At 39.2% G+C, this 21,598-nt stretch overlaps 1 protein-coding gene across 4 annotated transcripts in view; it reads left to right on the top strand.

Annotated features, from left to right (window-relative positions):
• Positions 1–17,884, top strand: part of patl1 (PAT1 homolog 1, processing body mRNA decay factor) — a 31,420-nt gene extending 13,536 nt beyond the window's left edge. Inside the window, exons 10-20 of one of the 4 annotated variants that reach the window (XM_077570697.1) lie at positions 1,897–2,117; positions 2,207–2,351; positions 6,547–6,664; positions 6,996–7,093; positions 7,249–7,308; positions 7,381–7,526; positions 9,171–9,330; positions 9,548–9,673; positions 12,225–12,316; positions 12,402–12,551; positions 16,489–17,884. In XM_077570697.1, coding sequence (XP_077426823.1) covers positions 1,897–2,117; positions 2,207–2,351; positions 6,547–6,664; positions 6,996–7,093; positions 7,249–7,308; positions 7,381–7,526; positions 9,171–9,330; positions 9,548–9,673; positions 12,225–12,316; positions 12,402–12,551; positions 16,489–16,603 — 1,431 coding nt within the window. In that variant the 3' untranslated portion in view covers positions 16,604–17,884. Of the gene's footprint in view, positions 1–1,896; positions 2,118–2,206; positions 2,352–6,546; positions 6,665–6,995; positions 7,094–7,248; positions 7,309–7,380; positions 7,527–9,170; positions 9,331–9,547; positions 9,674–12,224; positions 12,317–12,401; positions 12,556–15,520; positions 16,255–16,488 lie in introns of those variants that run through there. The other 3 variants (XM_077570700.1, XM_077570699.1, XM_077570698.1) reach the window with 3 other exon arrangements.
• The last annotated feature ends 3,714 nt before the right edge of the window (positions 17,885–21,598 follow it).

The raw sequence follows: 21,598 nt of genomic DNA on the forward strand, positions 1-21,598 counted from the left end.
TATATATGTAAATGTTTTGTTTTTCGTGTTTACAGCATAGTATATAATTATTACGTACAGCGCCGTGAAAATTATCAATGTATTTCTCCTCTCTCAAAATCTTATTTTACTGCAGTTTTGCCCACTTCAATGTTTACGATCATTAAAATGAAATAAACATCCAACATAAATGACCTAAGTAAACATAAAATGCAGTTTCTATATGGTATTTTTTATTTTATTTTTTAATCTTTGTGTGTGTGGGGGGTAAATTAAGCCTACCGCCTGTGTGAAAAAGTGAATGCCTACTAAACCTCATAACTGGTTGTGCCACACTCTGCAGCCACAATGAAATCAAGCATTTTCTATAACTGGCAATGAGTCGTTTACATCTCTGTGGAGATATTTTGGCCCACTCGTCCTTGCAACATTGCTTTAATTCAGCAACAATGAAGGGTTTTCAAGCACAAATGGCATGTTCATCAGATTCAACTCTGGACTCTGACCAGCCAACTCCAAAACTTTAATTTCATGATTTATTTATTTAAATTAAAGCTAATCAGAAGTTGGTTTGCTGGTGTGTTTTGTATTGTTGTCCTGCTGCAAAACCCAAGTTTGCTTCAGCTTAAGATCACAAATGGAGTTACTTACCTGGATTTCTGCATAGAATCTCATCAATGTGACAATAGAGTGGGGATTGAAATTTTGGCCACCCCAGGTAAAACTTGGTATTGTTTTGCATGAACACGCCAAGGAAAAAAGGTTTTATTTTAACCTCATCGGTCCACATAACTTGTTTCCAAAATGCATCAGGCTTTTCTGTATGTTAATTTGCAAATTCACATTTTTTTGTGGTGAGAATGCAGATGAGGTTTTCTTCTGGACCATATTTGCAAGTATCTCTTGGTAGTGGAATAGTTAGCACTCCTCCAGTGTCTCCCACATCTTTCTGGAGGCATCGTGCAGTTAAACATGGGTTTTGACTTGCTTTTCTCACAATCCTGCACGTTGTTCTGTCTACATTTTTTAATTCGATACCAAATAGAGAATATTGGCATCTGAAAACGCTTTGCTATCTTCTTATAGCCTTCTCCTGCTTTGCGAGACTGAATTAGTTTCAGTGTTCAGTTGTTCATGTTTTTTTTGTTAATAGTTTTCACTGATTGTGGGCGCAAGGTCAGATGAGTCTGAGCATTTAAAACCTTTAAGAGTGACATCACCTGGTCTTTCCAAACATTATTGTGAATAATCCATGATGGCATTATCAGGTCTCAGCTTTCCCGAGACTCTGGCAAAAGGGTCCTCGTGCCAAAAATAAATACAATTTCTATATATTCAAATTCTGCACTCAATTCCCTTTAAAATGGTATATAATACATGGATGTATATCAAAAATGGACAAAGTTACAGCAATTTTAATGTTGAAAGGTTGAAATCCCTAGTTTTGAGAAAAAGGGGTTTAAAGTTTTGGTACTTGCATCTTTCAAATGTCCATAGCAACCAGTACCTTAGGAAAAAGATATGAACCTGAAATTTTCAGGAGCTGTTTAAATATCAGTGGAAAGTCAATTCCAATCTCGGGTAAGGCCATCGTCCTCGAATTGAACCCTTTTAAATATTTTGGAAGTTTGACCTCTCAACAGATGAAATCAGCCTGAACTTTGAAGATCACATTCAGCTTGCAATTCATCTTCTGAGGCATCTGAGGCCATAATAACATCCCTATTGACAAACCAAAATAAGTAAATAAATAAGTAAAATGAAATGCGTAAAACTGCAGTTAATTTGTTCTCCTGAACATGATTTTTTTTTCAGCCAGGTTCACATGTTTTTTCTTGCAACTGTATGCACTGTACTATATGTACTATCCTGTATGTATGATCTTCTTTAATTACATCACGCTCTTCCCTCTTTTAGGTGGCCGGAGTTCCCCGTGGTGGTCCGGTGCCCCCTTTGTTACCAGCCGGGGGTGGTTTCAGACCATTTTTCAGTGGCCCACACCCTACACACGGTCATCGAATGGGTCCCCCGCATCCTCATAGCTATCCAAACCACATGCCGCCCATCCGGCACAACACCACTCATCTCCATCCTCAACACCGGCGCATACTTACCCAGCGGATGCAAAACAGGCCCGGGTATGTAATTGTCTGTAGTGCGAATGTGCTTTTTGACAATGCATGTTTCATAAAGCCAATCTGCTTCATATAATTTCCCCTCCCTAAAGAGACCGAAGCAGAACAGGAGGGGACTGGCGCAGCAGGGACCCATACAGTAACCTGATGACTCAGAAAGAGAAGGAATGGGTCACTAAAATCCAAATGATGCAGCTTCAAAGTACTGACCCTTTCCTGGATGACTACTACTATCAGGTTTGTTAGGATGTACTGTAATAGTCAGGTGTATTTTCTTTTGAAACTTTGAATTTGTTTTTGAACTTTTTTTTGATATTGTTATTCAAATCACACTGCTTGTTTACTTGAGGCATTGCAAAGATAGTTAAACATTTTAAAAAAATGCTTGAGAATACTTCTGATAGTGCTCAGTAAACAGTACACAAGTTTACTTGAACACAAATTTACTAAAAATGTCACAACCTGCAATGGGATTACAAAAATAATCTGGCATATTTAGTAAATGTTCATTAATATTAATGATGCACCGAATATTCGGCCACCGAAAATTTTCGGCATTGGACCGAAATAAAATAAAAGAGGATGTTGTGGTGACGCAAGCTAAAACAACAAGAACAACAAAACGCTACAAGCAGGTGTCTGAATTAAACACCAAACGCGGGAGTGAGTGTCTGCCTTGCTGCTCGCTGGCGTTTGTGAGTACCGGCAGCTCCATTGTGCACACCGGAGAAGGAGAGGGTAGCTTGGTAAATGATGTCAAAAAAGAGAGCGCTGCCGAGTACTGCACTACAGTGAGCCGCTCTTTCTCATGCAGCACCTTCCTTTTTTTCTTTGATACGAGCCCCTTGAGCGCTTCCACTTTTTCACTTGCATTCTGGTGGCCATGCTAAATACTTTAGCACTATTGCTATCAACCGTTTTAAACAAGTAAACACTTACCACTATCTCCGGGTGACTACAGATCCGTACAGGACGCTGTGTGTGACTTTGCAGTCCGTACCCAAAGCCGATTGGCTGGTGCCAAGAAATGTATTTATTTTTAAACGTTGGTGAATATGTGAATGTGCCGATTTTAAGTGCGCTGCACCGTGTCCCACTCTAAATAGCCTACAAATGTGTCATCCGCACCGCACGCATCCGTGTCCGCCGGTGCGAAGTACTGTACATTGACTTTAAAGTGCAATTGCATAGCCAGAAAATGCTCAGTTGCTCACCCCGCGTTTGATGTTTACCATTCGCCAACATGTCTCTGGTGTGGACGCATTTCAATTTATATTGTGCTTTGTTAAAATGCCTGTGCTAAATAGGCCTAAATATTTTATAATAATATTATATTTTTAATTAATTATAATAAATGCAATGATAATAAAAAAAAAATAGCGTGATTATTTTTTTCCCCAGTGTTTCGGTTTTCGGCCAAGCATTTCTCATTTTCGGTTTTTGGTTTCGGCCCAAAAAATTTGTTTCGGTGCATCCCTAATTATTGTACACTGTCCTCTTTTAAATACAATAAATAGATTTATTAAAAAACAGTAAATAAGTTATTTAAGTAGACATGCTGCTCCATCTTATGGTCAGATCGGTTATCGTTTTATAAACTCGCTGTTCGGCGATTGGCCCCAAAAATCTTGATCATGTAAAGCCTAGTTACTGTCTATACCAGGGGTGGGCAAACTTTTTGACTTCCGGGCCACAATGGGTTTGGAATTTTGACAGACGGGCCGGACCAGGAGCATTTGGACCTCATAGCACAGTAAAAACACACAGATAAATGTACAACCCAATTTACTTATAGTGTGCACTAAGGACTGCGTTTTTCAAATGTGCAAAATCCACTTATTTAAAACAGCTTTTCCAATAGCTTCATTTTTATTGTTTTAGCTCAACTTTTGCTGTGTTTTTATGCTTTGTAAAGTGACCTTGGGTGTTCTGAAAGGTGCTGTTTTTAAATGAAATGTATTATTATTATTATTATTATGATTATTATAAAATAGCCCTAATCCAGGTAGTATGTTTGCCTCAATGAATATGCAAGATGCGGCATTTACACACTATTTGGCAAAGTGGGAGGAGAAATGTAAATAATTATAATAGCACATACACGGTATCTGTCATACCTGGTGACTGCATCTATTATTAATAGATTTCAATTCAAGGCGTAAAGTTAAAGAATTTTTTTCCATTGGCCCACCCATTTTTAACCCGGGCCCACAGTACGTGTGACACATGCGGCTGCATGATAGCCGCTGCTGCCTGTCACGCGCTGAGGACAAAGCGCGTACATCCAATCCGTCTCTGACCACTTTTCCATCTCCGTGGGGGACGCATAGCACACGGTGTTTGTGCAGCAGCTGAAAAAGAAGCCAAAAGCCAACGAGGAAACGCTCATAGAAGTGCTCGACGCACGCCCCGGGGATGTATTCACCAATATCAACAGTCTCCTGCATGCACGCTCCTCACCTCACCCATGACAACATGTAGAAAGACTATCTTCAGCTGTCAAAAGGATCAAAACACGCAACAGTGCCACAATGTTGACTGATAGACTGAACTCTTTGTCCCTGCTTTCTTTCAAAAAAGAATTGACCGATTCTCTGGACTATCAGGACATTATTGCTGTGTTCAACACAAAACCGTGCCGTCTCCTGCTGTAAATGTCCAAATCCAATAAGATAAGATAAGATCCACTGATTGTCACACCCATCTAAGTGGGTCGAAATTTGTTCTCCGCATTTGACCCATCCCCTGAGGGAGCGGTGAGCAGCAACAGCGCCGCGCTCGGGAATCATGTGGTGATCTAACCTCCCAATTCCAACCCTTAATGCTGAGTGTCAAGCAGAGTGACAATCGTTCCCATTTTTATAGTCTTTGGTATGACCCGGCCGGGAATTGAACCCACGACCTCCCAGTCTCAGGGCGGACACTCTAACCACTCGCCCACTGAGCTGAACAAAAAAAAAAATATTAAATTTTTTTCTAGCCTTATTGGATAAGTTCGGCGGGCCGGATTGAAACGCATAACGGGCCGTATTTGGCCCGCGGGCCGGGGTTTGCCCATGTCTGGTCTATACAGTGGGGACTCTGATGTTTTTACAGTATAGATATATAATTTGACTACATTTTCTGGGAATATATGCCTCTTAAGTCACACAAAACTTTGGCAATTTGGCCACTGTTGTGTGGCGGCGTCACAGGTGATATCATAAGATGTACACATGGGCGCAGATGGCACTTGACAGCACCCTCGGTTTCATAAAGACCACGATCCGTTCCCTCCACTTTCAAAGAGTTGGCGTGACGCGTGAACGCTCCGCGCGGAAATGAGATGTTCGGAATCCAGGGAGCACAAGTTTTCCACCTTTCATACTCAACTGTGGTCCGGTCCATATTCTCCGAGACTTAATTAAGAGGCAGTGAAGAGCGTCTATAGCATATGAACTTTACTACCACAGAAGTAGAAAAACTGTTTTATAATTATTTATTTTCAATCAATCGCATCAACAATTTGGGGAGAATAGTCTACATACATTTTACTAAATAAATTAAAACAAAGAATCGGGAAGCGTTTGTTCAGCTGCGGACCGTCCGCATAGCTCTTTATGTGCGCGGTGCAGAAAATGTGGGGAAAAAAGGACCCCGACTGACTGACCAAGGTCAATGTGACGTCACTCAACAATGGCGACCCCAATAGAAACACATACCGTAAATGGTAAAACACAATTTACTCGAGTATAAAACTATAGATAGCTTTCTTCACTCATAAATATTCAACATAACTTCCCATAACTCAACGTAGGTGACAGTATGCCGCTATGAACCGTTTGAAATGCTAATGAAATGAGATAAAAAAAACAATAAATGAAGCTAAATTGCGACAAGGCAAGTTTGCTGGAGGTCAAAATGTGTTTTGAGGACCATAATAAAAAAAATAAAAAATTTGTCGCTGTAATCCGCCATTTTGATTGGTTACTTTCACCTCGAACGCTTGTGGTCGGAACTGTGAAAAGCCACCTGGGATAAATCTGACTTCCGACCTCAACAATTCAGCAAGGCACACGAATCTTACAAAGCCAGACGGAGGCTATCTATTAATCATGTAAACATTATAGTTCCAATTTTGTTGTACACTTATAAGGCTGGGTAGTGCTGGGAGCACTCAACTCTGGCTACAGGGATCAGCGTTCTAAATTCCGACTGACCACGCTGTAGAAAAGGAGTTGTTTTGTTCAACGTGAACGATAAAAGGAACAATATTCAGTCAATGTTTGTAACTTTTCTCTCCTTAGCTAGATAAGGCTTGTGACGTACTCAACGATAGCCAAATTAAAATATACTTTTATATATATTTTAACCAATCGCTGGTTGTTCAAACTATGCTATAATTTACTGTTGTTATTCTATGGTCATAATCCATCCTTACATTACCATATAGCACTACTATGAAAAGATGGAGAAACGTCAAGAAAAAGAGAGAGACAGCAGTAAAAAAGAACACACTACCAAGCTCATCACTCCACAAGTTGCCAAGATTGAACACACCTACAGACCAGGTAAATCCTGCGACTGCACCCACATTCTCACCCACACTCTTGCACCCTGTGCTTCAGGATGAATTTTTATTTGGAAGCAGTGATCAGACATAAAAGGCAATGCAGTTACCATTTTGCATAATTTAAATACTCTTGCCAATGTTGTTGGTTTACAATACATAAGACGTGCAACGGAATTTAATGATCACTGATTGCAAACTGAGCTTTTTAGAAGGGTGCTGAAACTGTAGTTTATAGTCCAGAGAACAGATCTGTTATGTACACTTTCCAGATTATAGTTCCTTATATATAAACATAATTATGAGCTTTATTAAATGTTGTTTTCTTACAGTTCAGTTTGCAGGCTCTTTGGGTAAACTGACAGTTTCAAGTGTCAACAATCCACGTAAAATGATTGACGCAGTTGTGACCACGCGCTCAGATGACGAGGTACGGTTCATCCAGTGTGTCTCTGTGCAGTTTTCTTTTATAGTATTATATATATAATATGTTTTTAATATAAGTTGTTCTTGACCTTCAGAAACACAATTTTTAATGTCCTATTTAATATTTTTTTCTGACATTCTGTGTGCTTTAATCACCAGGAGAAGAGGGAAAAGCAGGTTTGGAATAAAAGACGACAGATACTATACACTGTGGAAAAGGTAAGGTGACAATCAGATCACCTTAACACATTCACCCCAAGTGCTTGAAAGTCTCTCACCCGCCCTCGTCAGATCTACAGTTTGCTGCTCGAGGTTCAAGACTTTGAGAAACGCTTTGTCCATGCTCCTGAGGAGGACAGGGAGGCTTTACTGGAGCAGCACAAAACCAATACCATGCAGCTCTGTAACTCTCTGCAAGATAAGGAGTGGGACGACAGGTAGGAACAATGTATAGTCAACCCTGGCTTTTTGCGGGGGCTTAGAAGCAAGACCCAGCATGAATAGAAAAAATTTGGGAGTTGTCGATGATAGTAACATTTTTAGAATTGCTATTTATCATTTAAACAACAAATGGCTCCATTTTTGCAGTATGGCATTGGGTGACACCATGCTAACTTTATAACCTGTTCTTTATCCCAGAAATGTTGTACTTTTTCTTTCTTTTTCAATTTACAAAATGTATGTTCAAATTACATAGATGCCTCAAAGTGGCAATGTACTTAAAGTAGTCATTTGAAAACAGAGGCTGTTAATTAAAATTGCACAGTAGATATTACATGCTGTCAGACCAAACACGATCAGTCCCATTACATGAACTCTGGCGAAACTTGCCAAAAGTTTTTTGATGTATCTTGCCATTTTGTCAGTTTTTTATTTTATTTTTGTAACTTTACTAACCAGTTTAAAAAGTGCTGCATAACACAAACTACCGGTATGTCATAAAACATAAGACTACCTCAAAGGCTAACTAGGAAATAGTAGGCCTACGTTCACTAGTGCGATTTACCACAATATACCACTGATCACCTACCAATGCGACTGGCATCCAACAGCTCTCCAATTCCCTTCAACTCCCTTATTATTTCTGTAGGTTGTTTCCAAGGGTACTTGGTGTGGAGTTATTTAGGTGACAGTTACATAAATAACAGAAGTACTTTTAAGATAACAAAAGTGGCATATAATCATGCAATCCATTGTCAAGTGTCAAGTAAATATAAATGGATATGATTTTTTCTTTTAGGACCTCGGGGATCCATACTAACATTTTTACTGGGGCCGCACACTGTAAATCGACTTGCGAAATAAATATTCTCATTTCCTCTTATTGATTCATTGTTATATTGATAATACACAGCCATGCATTCGGAAAACAATTTTTACCTTTTTTCACCATGACATTTTCCTCACAAAACAATTTAGACTGGTGTGTGGCAGCTCTGATTAAGATAATTACTATATTGACTTGAGTGAAAATGGACACAGCATTTTTTTGGGGGGGCTTGATAAATGATCATCTACAGTACAAGCCAAAAATGCATCTCATTCAATGTGTTTGCTTGATTCTCATTACTATTTACATTTTGATTCTCACTAAAAGCATCAAAACTAAGAATGAACATGTGGGGTTATGTACTTAAAAAAAAAAAAGGTGAAATAATTTAAAACGTTTTATATTCTAGTTTCTTCAAAATAGCCACCCTATGCTCTGATGACTGCTTTTGGCATTCTCACCTCTGGGTACTCCTTCAATACTGTTGGAAAAGCATTTCAGGTGACTACTCTTGAAGCTCGTGTGCCAAAAAATCATTAGAGCAAAGAGTGACTATTTTGAAGAAACTAAAATACTAAACACGTTTTTAATTATTTCATCTTTTTTTTAAGTGCATAACTCCACCTGTTCATTCATAGTTTTGATACCTTCAGTGAGAATTTACAATGTAAATAGTAATGAAAATAAAGAAAATGCATTGCATGAGAAGGTGTGTCGTCATCAACATTCAGTCACATGCGTTTAAGTGCTGTTCTTGCTGGTGCACCTGCATAGAATCACACTAATCATGTTCCTAATACTCTGTGGAAAGGGTGAGTGACGAACGATGTGTGATGATCATGTCGGTGAGGAAAGGCAAGCGACTCATCTCCAGGCTCCTCCCTTACCTACCCCACTCCCATGCTGCCGCCGTTGTTATGGCAATTGCACACAACCTTCCGACTCTGGCCAAGAAGGACAAGCAGGACCAGGTAATTAACGTATTTTGCTATGGTCAAACATGTGACCCTCAGTCCAAAACCAGCCCACTCTGGTTGAAATTTGAACGTGAAAAAATACTGATGCAAACCTGCAGTTGTGTAAGGAATGTATGATTTCTGACTGTCAGCCAGTGATTGTATACTGAGTCCAGACTTGTGATTTAATGACAGAGGCCCACCAGGACTGATATGTCTGTGCCCTTATTAGGTGTTGTGCTGGTTAGTGGAGCCAGTCTCTGCAGTGATCATGTCCATGTCGAGCACCTCCCTCACAGACTTGCTGCAGGAGCTTCAGGGCAGTGAGGGTCAACTTGCTGCTGTACTGCACAACAAGGTACACACACTTGCATGTAACATGACAGAAAAGTCAATTGACTGCACATCAAAGAAGGCATGATAACTGAAGTCTCATTACAATACAGTAAACAGGACAAATATCAAATTTCAGTTTTAGATACAAAATTACTCTTTTATTGGTAAAATGGAGAGAACATACTATTGCACTGTTGAATAAAATGGATGGAGTGTATTTGTCTTACTGAATAAAATTGTTGGAGGCGATTATGGACGGTGTGGACGAATCTCTGGTGATTTGAGTGAGATGGAAAAGTATCAAATCCATATATTTGCACTAGGATCAGAATGAAATCTTATAATACTGTTGTACATAAATGCACTTGCAGTGACCAATTTCCAGGGTAGTGCAATTAAAACTTTATTCTAGTACAGCAAAAAGAAAGAAAGAAACAAACATGTTGCCTGAGGTCACACACACTCCCGCAGCAATGCACCGCAGCCCCTCCCCTGGCCTCTATTTGAGAAAGACTGGTGTAGCAGCAAACTTTTTTTTTTCCAACAAACATTTTCATTAGGCATATGTCAAACTAGTGTTGCACGGGATACCGGTACCAGTACCGTACTTCAATGTCTTGGCGTCAAAAACAACTCGGCATAATTTTTTTTTTTTAGCACCGGTACTTTAAAAAATGAATACGAGACAGCCCGCCAACACTGTTTTAAAGGCAGGTACCCATACACGCATATGCGGAAAACACTTAAGTAAACGGCACGCCTCTTTCAGCTTGTGTGCGTCACACGAGGGCTCAGGAAGATGGCTTCACGCACTGAACACTGAAGCGGTCGCTGGCCGTCCACTCTTCGTTGAGAAGTATGACCTGCAAAGTGTCATAAGGAACTTTTTTTTCTTACATAGCCGACAGCCACAGCAAGCCAACCGACATGACGTTTTGTAACGAGCAAATTTTTTTTGCGGAGAAGCAGAACAAAAAGCTGTCCTGGCCCTGCAGTGCACTCAAGGTGCGTTCAATGAACAGGCACACTGTAGGAAATCACAGGTATGCATAGAAAAAGCCCAAATGACTGACAGAGTGACGGGTTGTGACGCATTTTTTGACACTTCCCTTAAAAAAATAAATCGAGTGTGAATTATTTTGTTCCCAGTTTGTAGTATTTGATTACGCAATCGACTAAGTGGGAGTGTAATGGAGAAGAGCAGAGACATGCACGCACAATCAAGCAACGTTATATTGAGTCATGGTAGTGCCACTGTATTACCAATATTTCAAACGGATGACATCAAATGCAGTCAAATACAGTACTTCAATATGGCATGCAATGTGAACGCACATACAGTATATACATAAATATACACAGTACGTACATAAATTAACATGTATGCATCCTAATATTTTGAATTGATAAAAAAACTAAAAAAATATTTCAAGTTCTTTTGTCAGTTTTAACTTTGCTGCTTTTGTTGATTTAGATTTTTGTCGAGGTACCGTTTCCTTATCGGTATCAAGGTATTTTATGCAGATTTAGTATTGAAGTCAACATTTTGGTATTGTGATAACACTATGTCAAACACAAATCTAAGTGTCAGTTTAAAGCTGCTCTATGCAGGAAATTTAATTTCAAATCGCTACTGCCACATGTGGCCAAAAAATGAAACTGCACACTCCCTTCTTCACGTACGCACTGCACGCGTGACGTCACAATCAGAGGGCGGGAAATTCAAACCCGAATCCAGTCCGAAAACCATAGGCCAAGGCCATAGGCTGGCAAGAATACCTATTGTGAACAGCTAAGGTGTTAATCTGCTCATTAGAACATATTCATAAATGGACAAATAAAAAGGCAATTGTAAAGATTTTTTGAGACAACTTCCGTCATAGAGCAGATTTTAAATTTCTGAATGGTCGGTCGGTTAGTATAATGTACTGGCACTTGCTGTCGACTGAGAATGACGTCACAGTACCCAAGGGTTCAGCTCGCGAACGTCATGTGACCAAACCCAATTAACATGCAACTGTAATGTCATTTTTCAGTGGACAGCAGGTGGCAAAATGACCTCCCCCCGAGATAGATAAAAACGACTGGATTTTTTGGGCTTTATTCATATTGTACAAAAACAATATTCATCAGAATATCGTGGTTAGACTAATGGGGGCCCATAGATTATATTGTAAAGAAAATGTTTGATTTGATTTCCCCTATAATAACGCTTGAACCACATCATCTTGACCTGCTGTGTACGTTTTAGTGACATTTTCATACTCAACCTCTGTGTAGCAGACAGCACCAGGTGAATCCCCAATTCATCCAAATGACACATAAATCTGCTTGCACAAGTATTACAAGTACTAAATTAATGTAGTTTTGACTGATTTTTTGACACCCAGGTATCACAGTGTTTTTCAAGTACCAGTATATAATACAAACCCACCAATTAATGGACAGCAAGCCCAACTCCGCCAATGCTGCAGTGTATTGGCCGTGGTGAAGCCGTCGTAATCCTTTGTAGAGGTCCAACCATACATGCAACAGGCTGCAAAGGCTGAATGTGTGATTTTGTTTGTGTTCAGTTTGGTGTGACGCTGCTCTATCTGATCTTGAGTGAAGGAGAGAGGATGCAAAGCTCAGACCCCAACTGTCAGCTCATGGATGACAATCGATGGTGAGATACTTACTATGATGTTCAATGTATATTTGCTGTTCTTTTTGTCCTCCTTACGTCTTTCCATCCCTGAATCCTTATCCAGGACGGAGCTGGTGTTTTCTGTGACTAGGGAATTGCTCAGCATTCCCTCTTCATCCCTCTCACCTCCTCTCTTCACACCTAGCAACCTGATGCCCCTCTTCTCACGCTTTATTGACCGACAGCGATTGGACTTGTTACAGGAAAAGCTACAGTAAGTAAGTTACATCAATATACACACCACAGGTGCGTATGTAGGGCGAAAGGTGTTCATTCACTGTGTCACGTCTCCTGCGACCATCATATGTTTGTGTTTTTTACAGCAGGCTTGTCTCTAGTTTTATGAGCAAGCAGTATTACAACAGACTTTTATGATGGCGTATTAGGGCCACGTATAAATACATATTTTTTGACGGGGGCAATATTCAGAGAGAAAAAACTTGCAAATTTGCCACTCTGTAAAGTGGCAAATTATAAAGTGGTAAATTTGCAATTTTCTTAAGTGGCAGATTTGCGAGAGGAAAAAACTTTTTCAGATTTTTGCAGTCATTCAGGACAGTTACGATTTTAATCTAATAAATCCAGAAAACATTTATTTAACTGTTTCGTTTATTCAAAAATAATTCCTGTGCAAAATGTTCAGACAAGAATAATGTATACTGATTCTAAATTAGTTTTAACATAAACTTAGCGTTCATAGTGTGTGCTTAAATGCCACAATTAAGTAGTTGGTAGCTATTGTAAACATGTCTTGTAAACCACCCATCCAGCATTCTGCCACTTGTGCAAAATTACAACTCACAAAAATATTTAGATGTAAAAGAACATTAGAACAACAGCTTTTAATAATCCAAAAGACAAAATTAGATTTCACGATTTAGCAAATTTTCAACGATTCGGTTTTTAAAATGACGATGTATCGAATTAATTCGATTTATTGCTCAGCCCTACATAGCGTACCACTCGGATGTTTGTGCCAATACTTTTTGGTCGGGTTTTCAAATAAGGAGATAGTTATGGCTTTAACCATAGCATGTAGCATGTTAAGCATTCGCACTTTGAAGCGTTGGGTATGGCCAGCGACAAAGACGCCTTGCTTTGTGAAGGTCCACACCCTGAGGATCAGGCATTTAAGTTAATTTGTCAAGAATAAATATTTACTTGTACATTTATGTTTCCAGAATTATTATTTACACATTCATACATTTTGGTATTTTTTTTGTACAAGTGTCTAAGTTGATGTGTCAAACCTGCTGCCGTCATTAGGTGCGTTTCCTCTACCCTCAGTTTTGCGCTTGCAAGCTGGTAATGGAAATATTGCAAAAAAGTTTTTACGCTCTCATGAGGTGGTTTTTGAGACGTGTCGAAATAGAAGTATTTCGCAAAAGTGTAATGGAAACATTTTTTACGCATTCCCTGTAGCCATGTGACCCCCGTCCAGCACAGAGGACAGAAAGTAGGAAGTACGAGGCCACTCGCTTTCATGTCGGAGCTGCCTCTGGAGGGGATAAGTCTTTTTAAGCACAAAGCGATTCAGTTATGGAGCGAATATGCCACCGTTCAATGCACGTCCCATATCGTTGCATGAAAAATGGCCGTTCCCCCGGGCAACGAGCAATCGAGCGGCATACGGCGCACGTTGTCGTTGAAATCCATCCGTCCCCACCATAACACGAGTTATAAGCGCGCGCGCGCACATAACACCAACACCAAATGCCCAAACCCGACCAATGAGGGGAGGGAGATGTTTTTAAAGTAATATTAAAAACTCCAGGCATCTGTCTTCCGTAAACATCATGAGCACATCCTACGGAACTGCGAGTTCCCGCGAGATGGGACATTACGAGAATTGCGTGTTAGAAGCAAAACGCTTATCAATGGAAACACCGGAAAGTCGAAATTGTACTTTATCGAAATAGTACAATTTAGCTTTTATTTTTGCCAAAAACAGTATTGGAAACGCACCTATTCACTTGCATTTACCTAAAGTTTGCTAGCTTCTGGTTGGTTAGTGTTAGTCAGCTGATTGGGGATCAAGAAGTGTTGTTGCTCTAGCTGCAGTGTATGACGAGTAAAGTTTAAATTAAGAATCAATCCGTCTCCATCCTGCCTTTTCATTTTATAAACAGTGTCCCAGTAACTACCAACGAATCCTCACATTAAACTCTAGCTACGCTGCTACGTGTATTTCTTGTAAATTTCTGAGTTTTTTTCTCGCAAATCTGCCACTTTAAAAGTTGAAAATTTGCCACTTTATAAACTTAGTTTTTTTCTCTGAATATTGCCACCGGCCTCTAAAAAATATGTTTATGCATGACCCTAATACGCCGTCATATAACCTCTACAAAACGTCACACAACATTTTTTATGTTGTTGTTTTTTTCCCCTCTTGGGGCAGTAGGCGGGGCACACCCTCAACTGGTCGCCGGCCAACCACAGTGCACACATAGACGAACAGCAAAGTAAAGTGCAATTAACCTATCTTGCATGTATTTTGCATTGTGGGAAGCGGGTTATTTTACACACACGCACACACACACACACACACACACACACACGCTCACACACGTATTGGTTGGAGATGTCCCACCCTATGGTGAAATGATTGTTGTTAATCTTTTCTCGGGGCACCATAATTTTTGTCCAGGCCTGTTTCATGAGTTTGTTTTTAAACTAATTCTGTTGAACCGCAATCCAAAATATCTGATTTTCATTGGTTAGTTTTCATGATGTTTTTACTTCAGTCAGATTCAAGTTATTCTGTGACCACTGGATTTTTCTTTCATTTAACAGAGAAGTACCAACAATTTTGTCTGTGTGAAATTGTCTTCATTTGGAATACAGGCCACATGTTTTACCAACATACAATGCTACCGTGATTTATAACGTAGAAGCCATCTTCAGATCCTCTCCCACCTTTTATGTACTGAGCCAAATGTATGAACAATCATAAGATACACCGCTGCAAGATGGCGGCAGCAAACACCACCACATCCGCCCAGCAATCCGTGTCTCACAATTTGAGATACGAGTAAATCAAGTTAGGAGCTTAGTCATAGAACGAATAAAACCCGTAAGTCAAGGTACCATAATATAATTTTTTCATAAATCTTCATTTAGTAAACGTTATCTGAAGTTTTGTTCATCATTTCAGTTTCTAAGACAATTTATTGTCTTTTTCAGAATCTCCAACTTGTCCAGGTAGAAGTTTCGACATAAACATCAATCCAATCCACCCCACACTTGATGCAGACTTGTGTGTGCGTGTGTGTGTCTGTGAGTGTGAGCGTGTGTGTGAGTGTGCATGCCATTATTTTAATCCTCTGTGCGCGCATGTATGTCTGTGTGATAGAGAACGAGAGGTGCGTTTGAATGAAGACTTCAGTTTTAATAATTACGACATCTACATTTTTTAAATCTAAAATCTTGTTTACAATTATGCCTATGTTGAACCTTCAAATTAAAAAATATTTCTATTATATAAAAAGTGCAGTGTTATCGTGTTCATTTTTTTGGGGGGTGGGTGCAATGATTTATGGCTGGCAAACCCACAAATATGTAGTAACTAGTAAATGATTGTGATGATCATAGTTTTTTGATTCATGTTTGTAAATTCTTACTGGAGTATGTATTATGAGTAATTGTCCTGTTAAAGGTAATCAGTGTCTGGTTAAAAAAAAAAAAAAAGAAAGGGGGCGAGCATACTTTTTCAAAGTAGACATCATTGGAGCCTTAAAGTTGTCTCAACGTTAGCCGTGCAATGTAAAGTGTAGGAGTGCTTCGCAGTCAAGGTTCAAGTGTTTGTGTGGACATTTGGAGGTTGGTCGTAACGCCTGCTCCCAATCTAAAGTGCCTCGGGATAGATAATCCTTGACTTGATGCTATGTACATGAATAAAATTGGCTTGCTCATGGAAACATGAGAGCTTTTGAGTTTTTGTTTTTTAGTTTCTCGCCTAAATCTAATGCACACATCTTTGAAAGAGTTTGACAAGTCATTAATGTCACACACCCAGTGAAGAATCACTACATAAATGTTGAAGGCTCTTGTGACACTTTTGGTTGTTCAACCATACATGCTTTTTACTCAAGTTAGGTTACACAGAAATACAGTAAATGCATTCAATATTCAAGCATCCATTCATTAACTAGGTCGGGTGGAGGCAGCAGCTTCAGCAAAGAAGCCCAGAGTTCCCTCTCCCCAGCCACTTCATCCAGCTCCTCCGACTGGATCCCAAGGCGCTCCCAGGACAGCCGAGAGACATAGTCCCTCCAGCTTGTGTCTTGGCTCGTCCCTGGGGCCTCCTCCCGGTGGGACATGCCCGGAACATCTCGCCGATGAGGCGTCCAGAAGGCCAACCATATGCTAGTGATGGGTCTGGCAACACCGATGCATCGATGCGTGTGTCAAGTTGGTAGAGGAACCCCCGTGTCGGTGCGTGTAGCGCTTTGTGGAAACCATGTGACCGACACAGCCGCTGTTTCACTCATCACTACCTGTTACTAGGTGTCAAGCTTTATAAGGAAGTGCCGAAGTGCTTCTGTCAGCGAGTTGCGTCTCTGTTTCACATATTTTGAGGCTCACATAATTCCCTTCAATTAAGTGTAATAGGGATTCCGAAAGGAGAAGAGAAAGGATTGTCCTACACGGTAGAATCAAATCACAGTAAAATCTTTTGATTGACCATTTGGATTTTGTTTAATTTCACTTTAGTTGCATTATCGGAAGTGATTCTCCAAGGTAATTACTGTGACCATTTAGCTCAATAAAGTTGCTTGTGTATTTGGGGGTTTAGGTTCGAGCCCCGACTGCAACATTGTAAACTCCATTCATGCACTTTATTAACGCTAAATTGTTTGCACCAGGTGTTAAATGTAGTTAGTTGTTAGGTTTTTCATTTTTTAAACCAAACATGAATTGGATTAGACAATTCTGAATTATGGGTCCTCATATGTTTTTCACTCAGATTTTCAAATTGACACGTTCACACTATTTATTGACTGCATCTATCCGTCCAAACATTTTTAATTAAAATTAAGAAAGGAATACAGTAGAAAATGCAAAGACTTATTTAATTGAAGTCGTCAAATTTGTGTTAGTTGAGTCTGTCACCTTGGTTACCTTTGGTGTATTTGAATATGATAAGACTGTCCATGCACAATTTGATTTGATAAACATTATTCTGGCAAAATTTTACATTCATTGGTCCAAATTTATGCATAAGAAACCATTCTTCAGAGTTTTTTTGTATCCATGAAAAGTTAATTTTCATCATTATCTACTTTTATGTATTCAAAAGCAGTGAAAACGTATTATTGTACAACTTTTTCATTTATTTATGTGACTTTATACTATCTTTTTTTCCCTTTTTGTTATATTGTTGATTTTATTTTGTTTAGCTTCTTTATATTTTTTAACCTCCCTGGCGTGTTCTTTGTTCGATTTGTTTGCATTGTATACAATGTTTGTATTCATTTTTTTTCACATACTTTGTATACTGTTTAATGTTTATTGTTTGAATAAAGTTTATAAGAGGAAGAAAAAAAAGTCACCTCAGTTACCTGTAGTGATATTTAAGGTACAGCAGGTGTCAGTATTCAGTGACACAGTATCAACACAGTGAGTCATTGTGTCAACACGCTCAACCCATCATTACCATATTCAAGCAGATATCTCTTAAAGACTCCTAAAAGACACATTTGGATTACTTGAGAGAATAATTTCACATACTTCAGTTCTAGTAAACTTTGACAAACGGGGATTTTGGTGACAAAATGGGGGCTTACTATTACTACAATTTGGTGCTGATTAATACTAAAATTTCATTAACCTTGTAAAGGTCATTTAAGTGTTTTTAGTTCAAGTCCAACAATAATACAAAATGATGACAAATGATGTTCAATACATGTAAAACGGTTTGCCACTGTTTTATATTGATTTGCAGTTAAAAGCATTTTCTAGAGTTAACTATTGCATCTGTGTCTTGTTTGATCTGCCATCATACAGATAAACCAGATAATGAGGAAATTGGCCAATAATTATTGGCAATTATCACCCAATTTGACATCCTACAGATAAACCAGACCAAAATAAAGAAATCCGTTCATAATAGTTTTTGCCGCGTTGGTCCATCTGTTGTGTTTGTGGCTCAAGTTGTGCCCAACTCTTCCGTCCAGAGCCGTTGAACTCGTCAACCCCCTCCCATGGTAGAGGCCCATATTTGTGACGTTATAATGTGCGCCACTCGTGTTCACAGAAGATGCTGTCAAGCTTTCTTTACTGTGTCTCTTACCCTCGCAGTTTTTTGTTGCATTTTTTAAAACATGACTGTTTTGTTTTGGCAAACTCAAAATGAGTTACTGGTTGTCTTTAAAACAGATATAGCAATAAAATTCAGCTTCATGGTGCTTTACGCAATGTTTACATGTATTTATACATGTTAGATGTATAGTAGGACTCCAAAAAATAATTGTAGTCAAGTTAATTTTGCACACAATTATCGGCTTACTTATCGGTTATCGACATCAGCACTTTCTAAAATATTGGTGTATCGGTATCGGTTTAAAAAAAGCATTATCATGCATCCCTATTTGATTCTATAGATTCAGTTGTCCACTACTTAAAAAAAAAATAGGAACACTTCTTATAGGATTAAAAAGTAATGAATTGAGATTAATAAATTACAAAGCCTCAAATTAATAAAAACATTTTTTAATCGAGTCCCACCTCTCGTGGAAACCAATAGCTCGGTCTTTGAACAAAGTTTGCTACAAGCATACCATTTTCATCATACAATGAAGAAGTCTGAGATGCATGACGAGACAACTAACACTAAGGGCTAGACTTACCCGCACACACAACCACAACAACTGAGGAAGAATACCATGGAGCAATATTGCCACAGTCCAACAGAGCAGACTCAAAACCATCACAGTCTGAGAAAAAATGCCACACTGCTTGCTTGTTGAGAAGATGTGTGGCTTTAGTTGAGACAGCAATGTCACATCCCAGCTGTCTACACACCACAGAAGCATGCTTCATATCCCACGACGACGACTCTGCACTCAGCATCCTCAGCTCATTTTCATGGCGCACTAACTAGTGCAACAGGGAAATGTGTTGCTTGGGATGGACTAACCCAAAAGGCAACATCTGTCGTCTGCGCCTGTGTTAAGATCCCATCAATTACTCCAGGCAATATCAGTAGCAGAACAGGGAGAATATGGCCCTAAGTGTCTTACCAGAGACGGTGAGAGAGCAACTGTCGCTCACAGAGATGAAGTTCTGATTGAAAACAAAGTTGTGGTACACACATGTATAGTTGCCATTGTGTTCCAAGCGTGCGGTAGGAAACATGAAGTGGGCAGAGTGGTTGACAGCTGGCTGGCTGTGGCTGAAAGTCTGGTATAGGCCACTAAAGTTCAAGCTGAAGTGACCTTTTGGGTAATGTGGTTCCACAGAGCACTTAATGATGAAGCTGTAGGTCTTCAGGACCTTCACTTTCTCCTGCTGCTTCTCTCTCGTGTAGCCAGAGAAGAAAGTTATATTTGGCCGAGGTAGGACGTCTGCAAACAGATGAAATCTAGTTAGAAGTTGTTATTGTTTTTTGTTTTTGTTTTTATTGTAACTGCCACATTGTCATTTTTGTGCATTTTGTTTTCTTTGCTTTTGGGTGATTGTCGCCACCCACACCAGTGGCGCTGTAGCGTGGTGGATGTGTGTATGTTAGTGAGTGAGTAGAGGAAGAGCTTAGGAAGGAGCCTAAATAAGTAACATTAAGACAGAGCGACACCCTCGTGCGATGTTAAGTTCATCAGAGAGAAACAGAAAAACTAAGACAAAAGAAAACTACTTGTCGACAGTTAGAAATGTAACTACGGTTCTACTTTGTCTAAATCTGAGATTTCTGTGCTGTTTCAGCACCGCCACCTGGCGGTCGAGAGGGACGAAATAGAACCAATAATGTGCTACAGCATCACAAATACTGCTGATACTATTATTAATTTGTCACCATTGCATACCACTTGAATAGCAGAAGAATAATGTTGACTTTTCACAGTCCCACAATCCATCAATCCAAGCTCCGAACCTTCACAATCGGAATAAAAATGCCACTCAGGCACAGGATTTGTCGACATGTCCAATTTACTGGTTGAAACAAGTGAACTGCAGCCAAGCTGTCTGCACACCACAGCAGCTTCCCTTGGGCTCCAGTTGTTCTGGTTAACTGAGTGGTCTCCATTCTTTGTCATGTTTCAGTTCCAGCCTACCAGCACATTGGCTGCCTCCGCCTGTTAACCTCAAATCCAGAGATTCTGAAATGAAAGGCAATCATCAAATAAAAAGGAACATAAAACACCACGGAAACAAACTACATACAATCAAGTGTTTGAATACTTCTTTTTAACCACCCAGTCTTTGAACTTTGCCTGTTGTGACATTAAAACCCTTTCATGTACAAATTATGATAACCTGTTTTTATTACTCTTTAGGCATAAAAAAAAAAAATAAAAAATCGCCTTCATTTTTTTTAACATACATTTTTCAAGGAGTTGGTGACATTTCTACTAGGGAGGATAACACATGCATTTGAGCAACTGATGAAATATGTATGCAAGAAAAGAATAAATAACCAAAATATATATATATAATAATGTAAACACTATAGAAAATGTCAGTTTGATTTTTAACATTGTGTTAACATATTTAATACTACATGTATTGCAAAATCATTTACCTAAAGAAAAATGTACCTTTTATGAAGCACAGATAGTAATTTTCTTTTTTTCTGGCAACCATTCATCCTCACTGCCACTGTCATCATCCCCACTTGAGTCAGATGATATATGGGTCGACTAACCTATAGGTTTTGCTAGCATGTTCTGCACCTGACCACTACAAAACATAAGGACCAGGATCCTTACTCTCATGAGAGGCCTAAAATACATAAAATATTGCTATAATAAAAATTAAATGATGATTTAAAGCAACAAAAAAAACTGCAGATGATTTTTTTTTCAAAAGCAGCAAAGTTACAGCAACACTAAGTTGTAGTCACAAAAAGCTGATGTCCAAAGTCCAATTTAGTGAACTCATGATCAATCGCCATTTCCTCAAATTACAAAATCAATACTTTGATATTTTAGCAATTACAATAATTCTTAGTTGTTGCTTGATGTCCCAATATATGTTTTACTTGCAAGGGCCTCCTGGAATAGAAGGAATAGACACGTATTCCTTCCTTGCACGTCACATCTGAAT

The sequence above is a fragment of the Vanacampus margaritifer genome, chromosome 7 (assembly GCF_051991255.1).
Source record: "Vanacampus margaritifer isolate UIUO_Vmar chromosome 7, RoL_Vmar_1.0, whole genome shotgun sequence".
In the NCBI taxonomy this organism is placed as follows: domain Eukaryota; kingdom Metazoa; phylum Chordata; class Actinopteri; order Syngnathiformes; family Syngnathidae; genus Vanacampus; species Vanacampus margaritifer.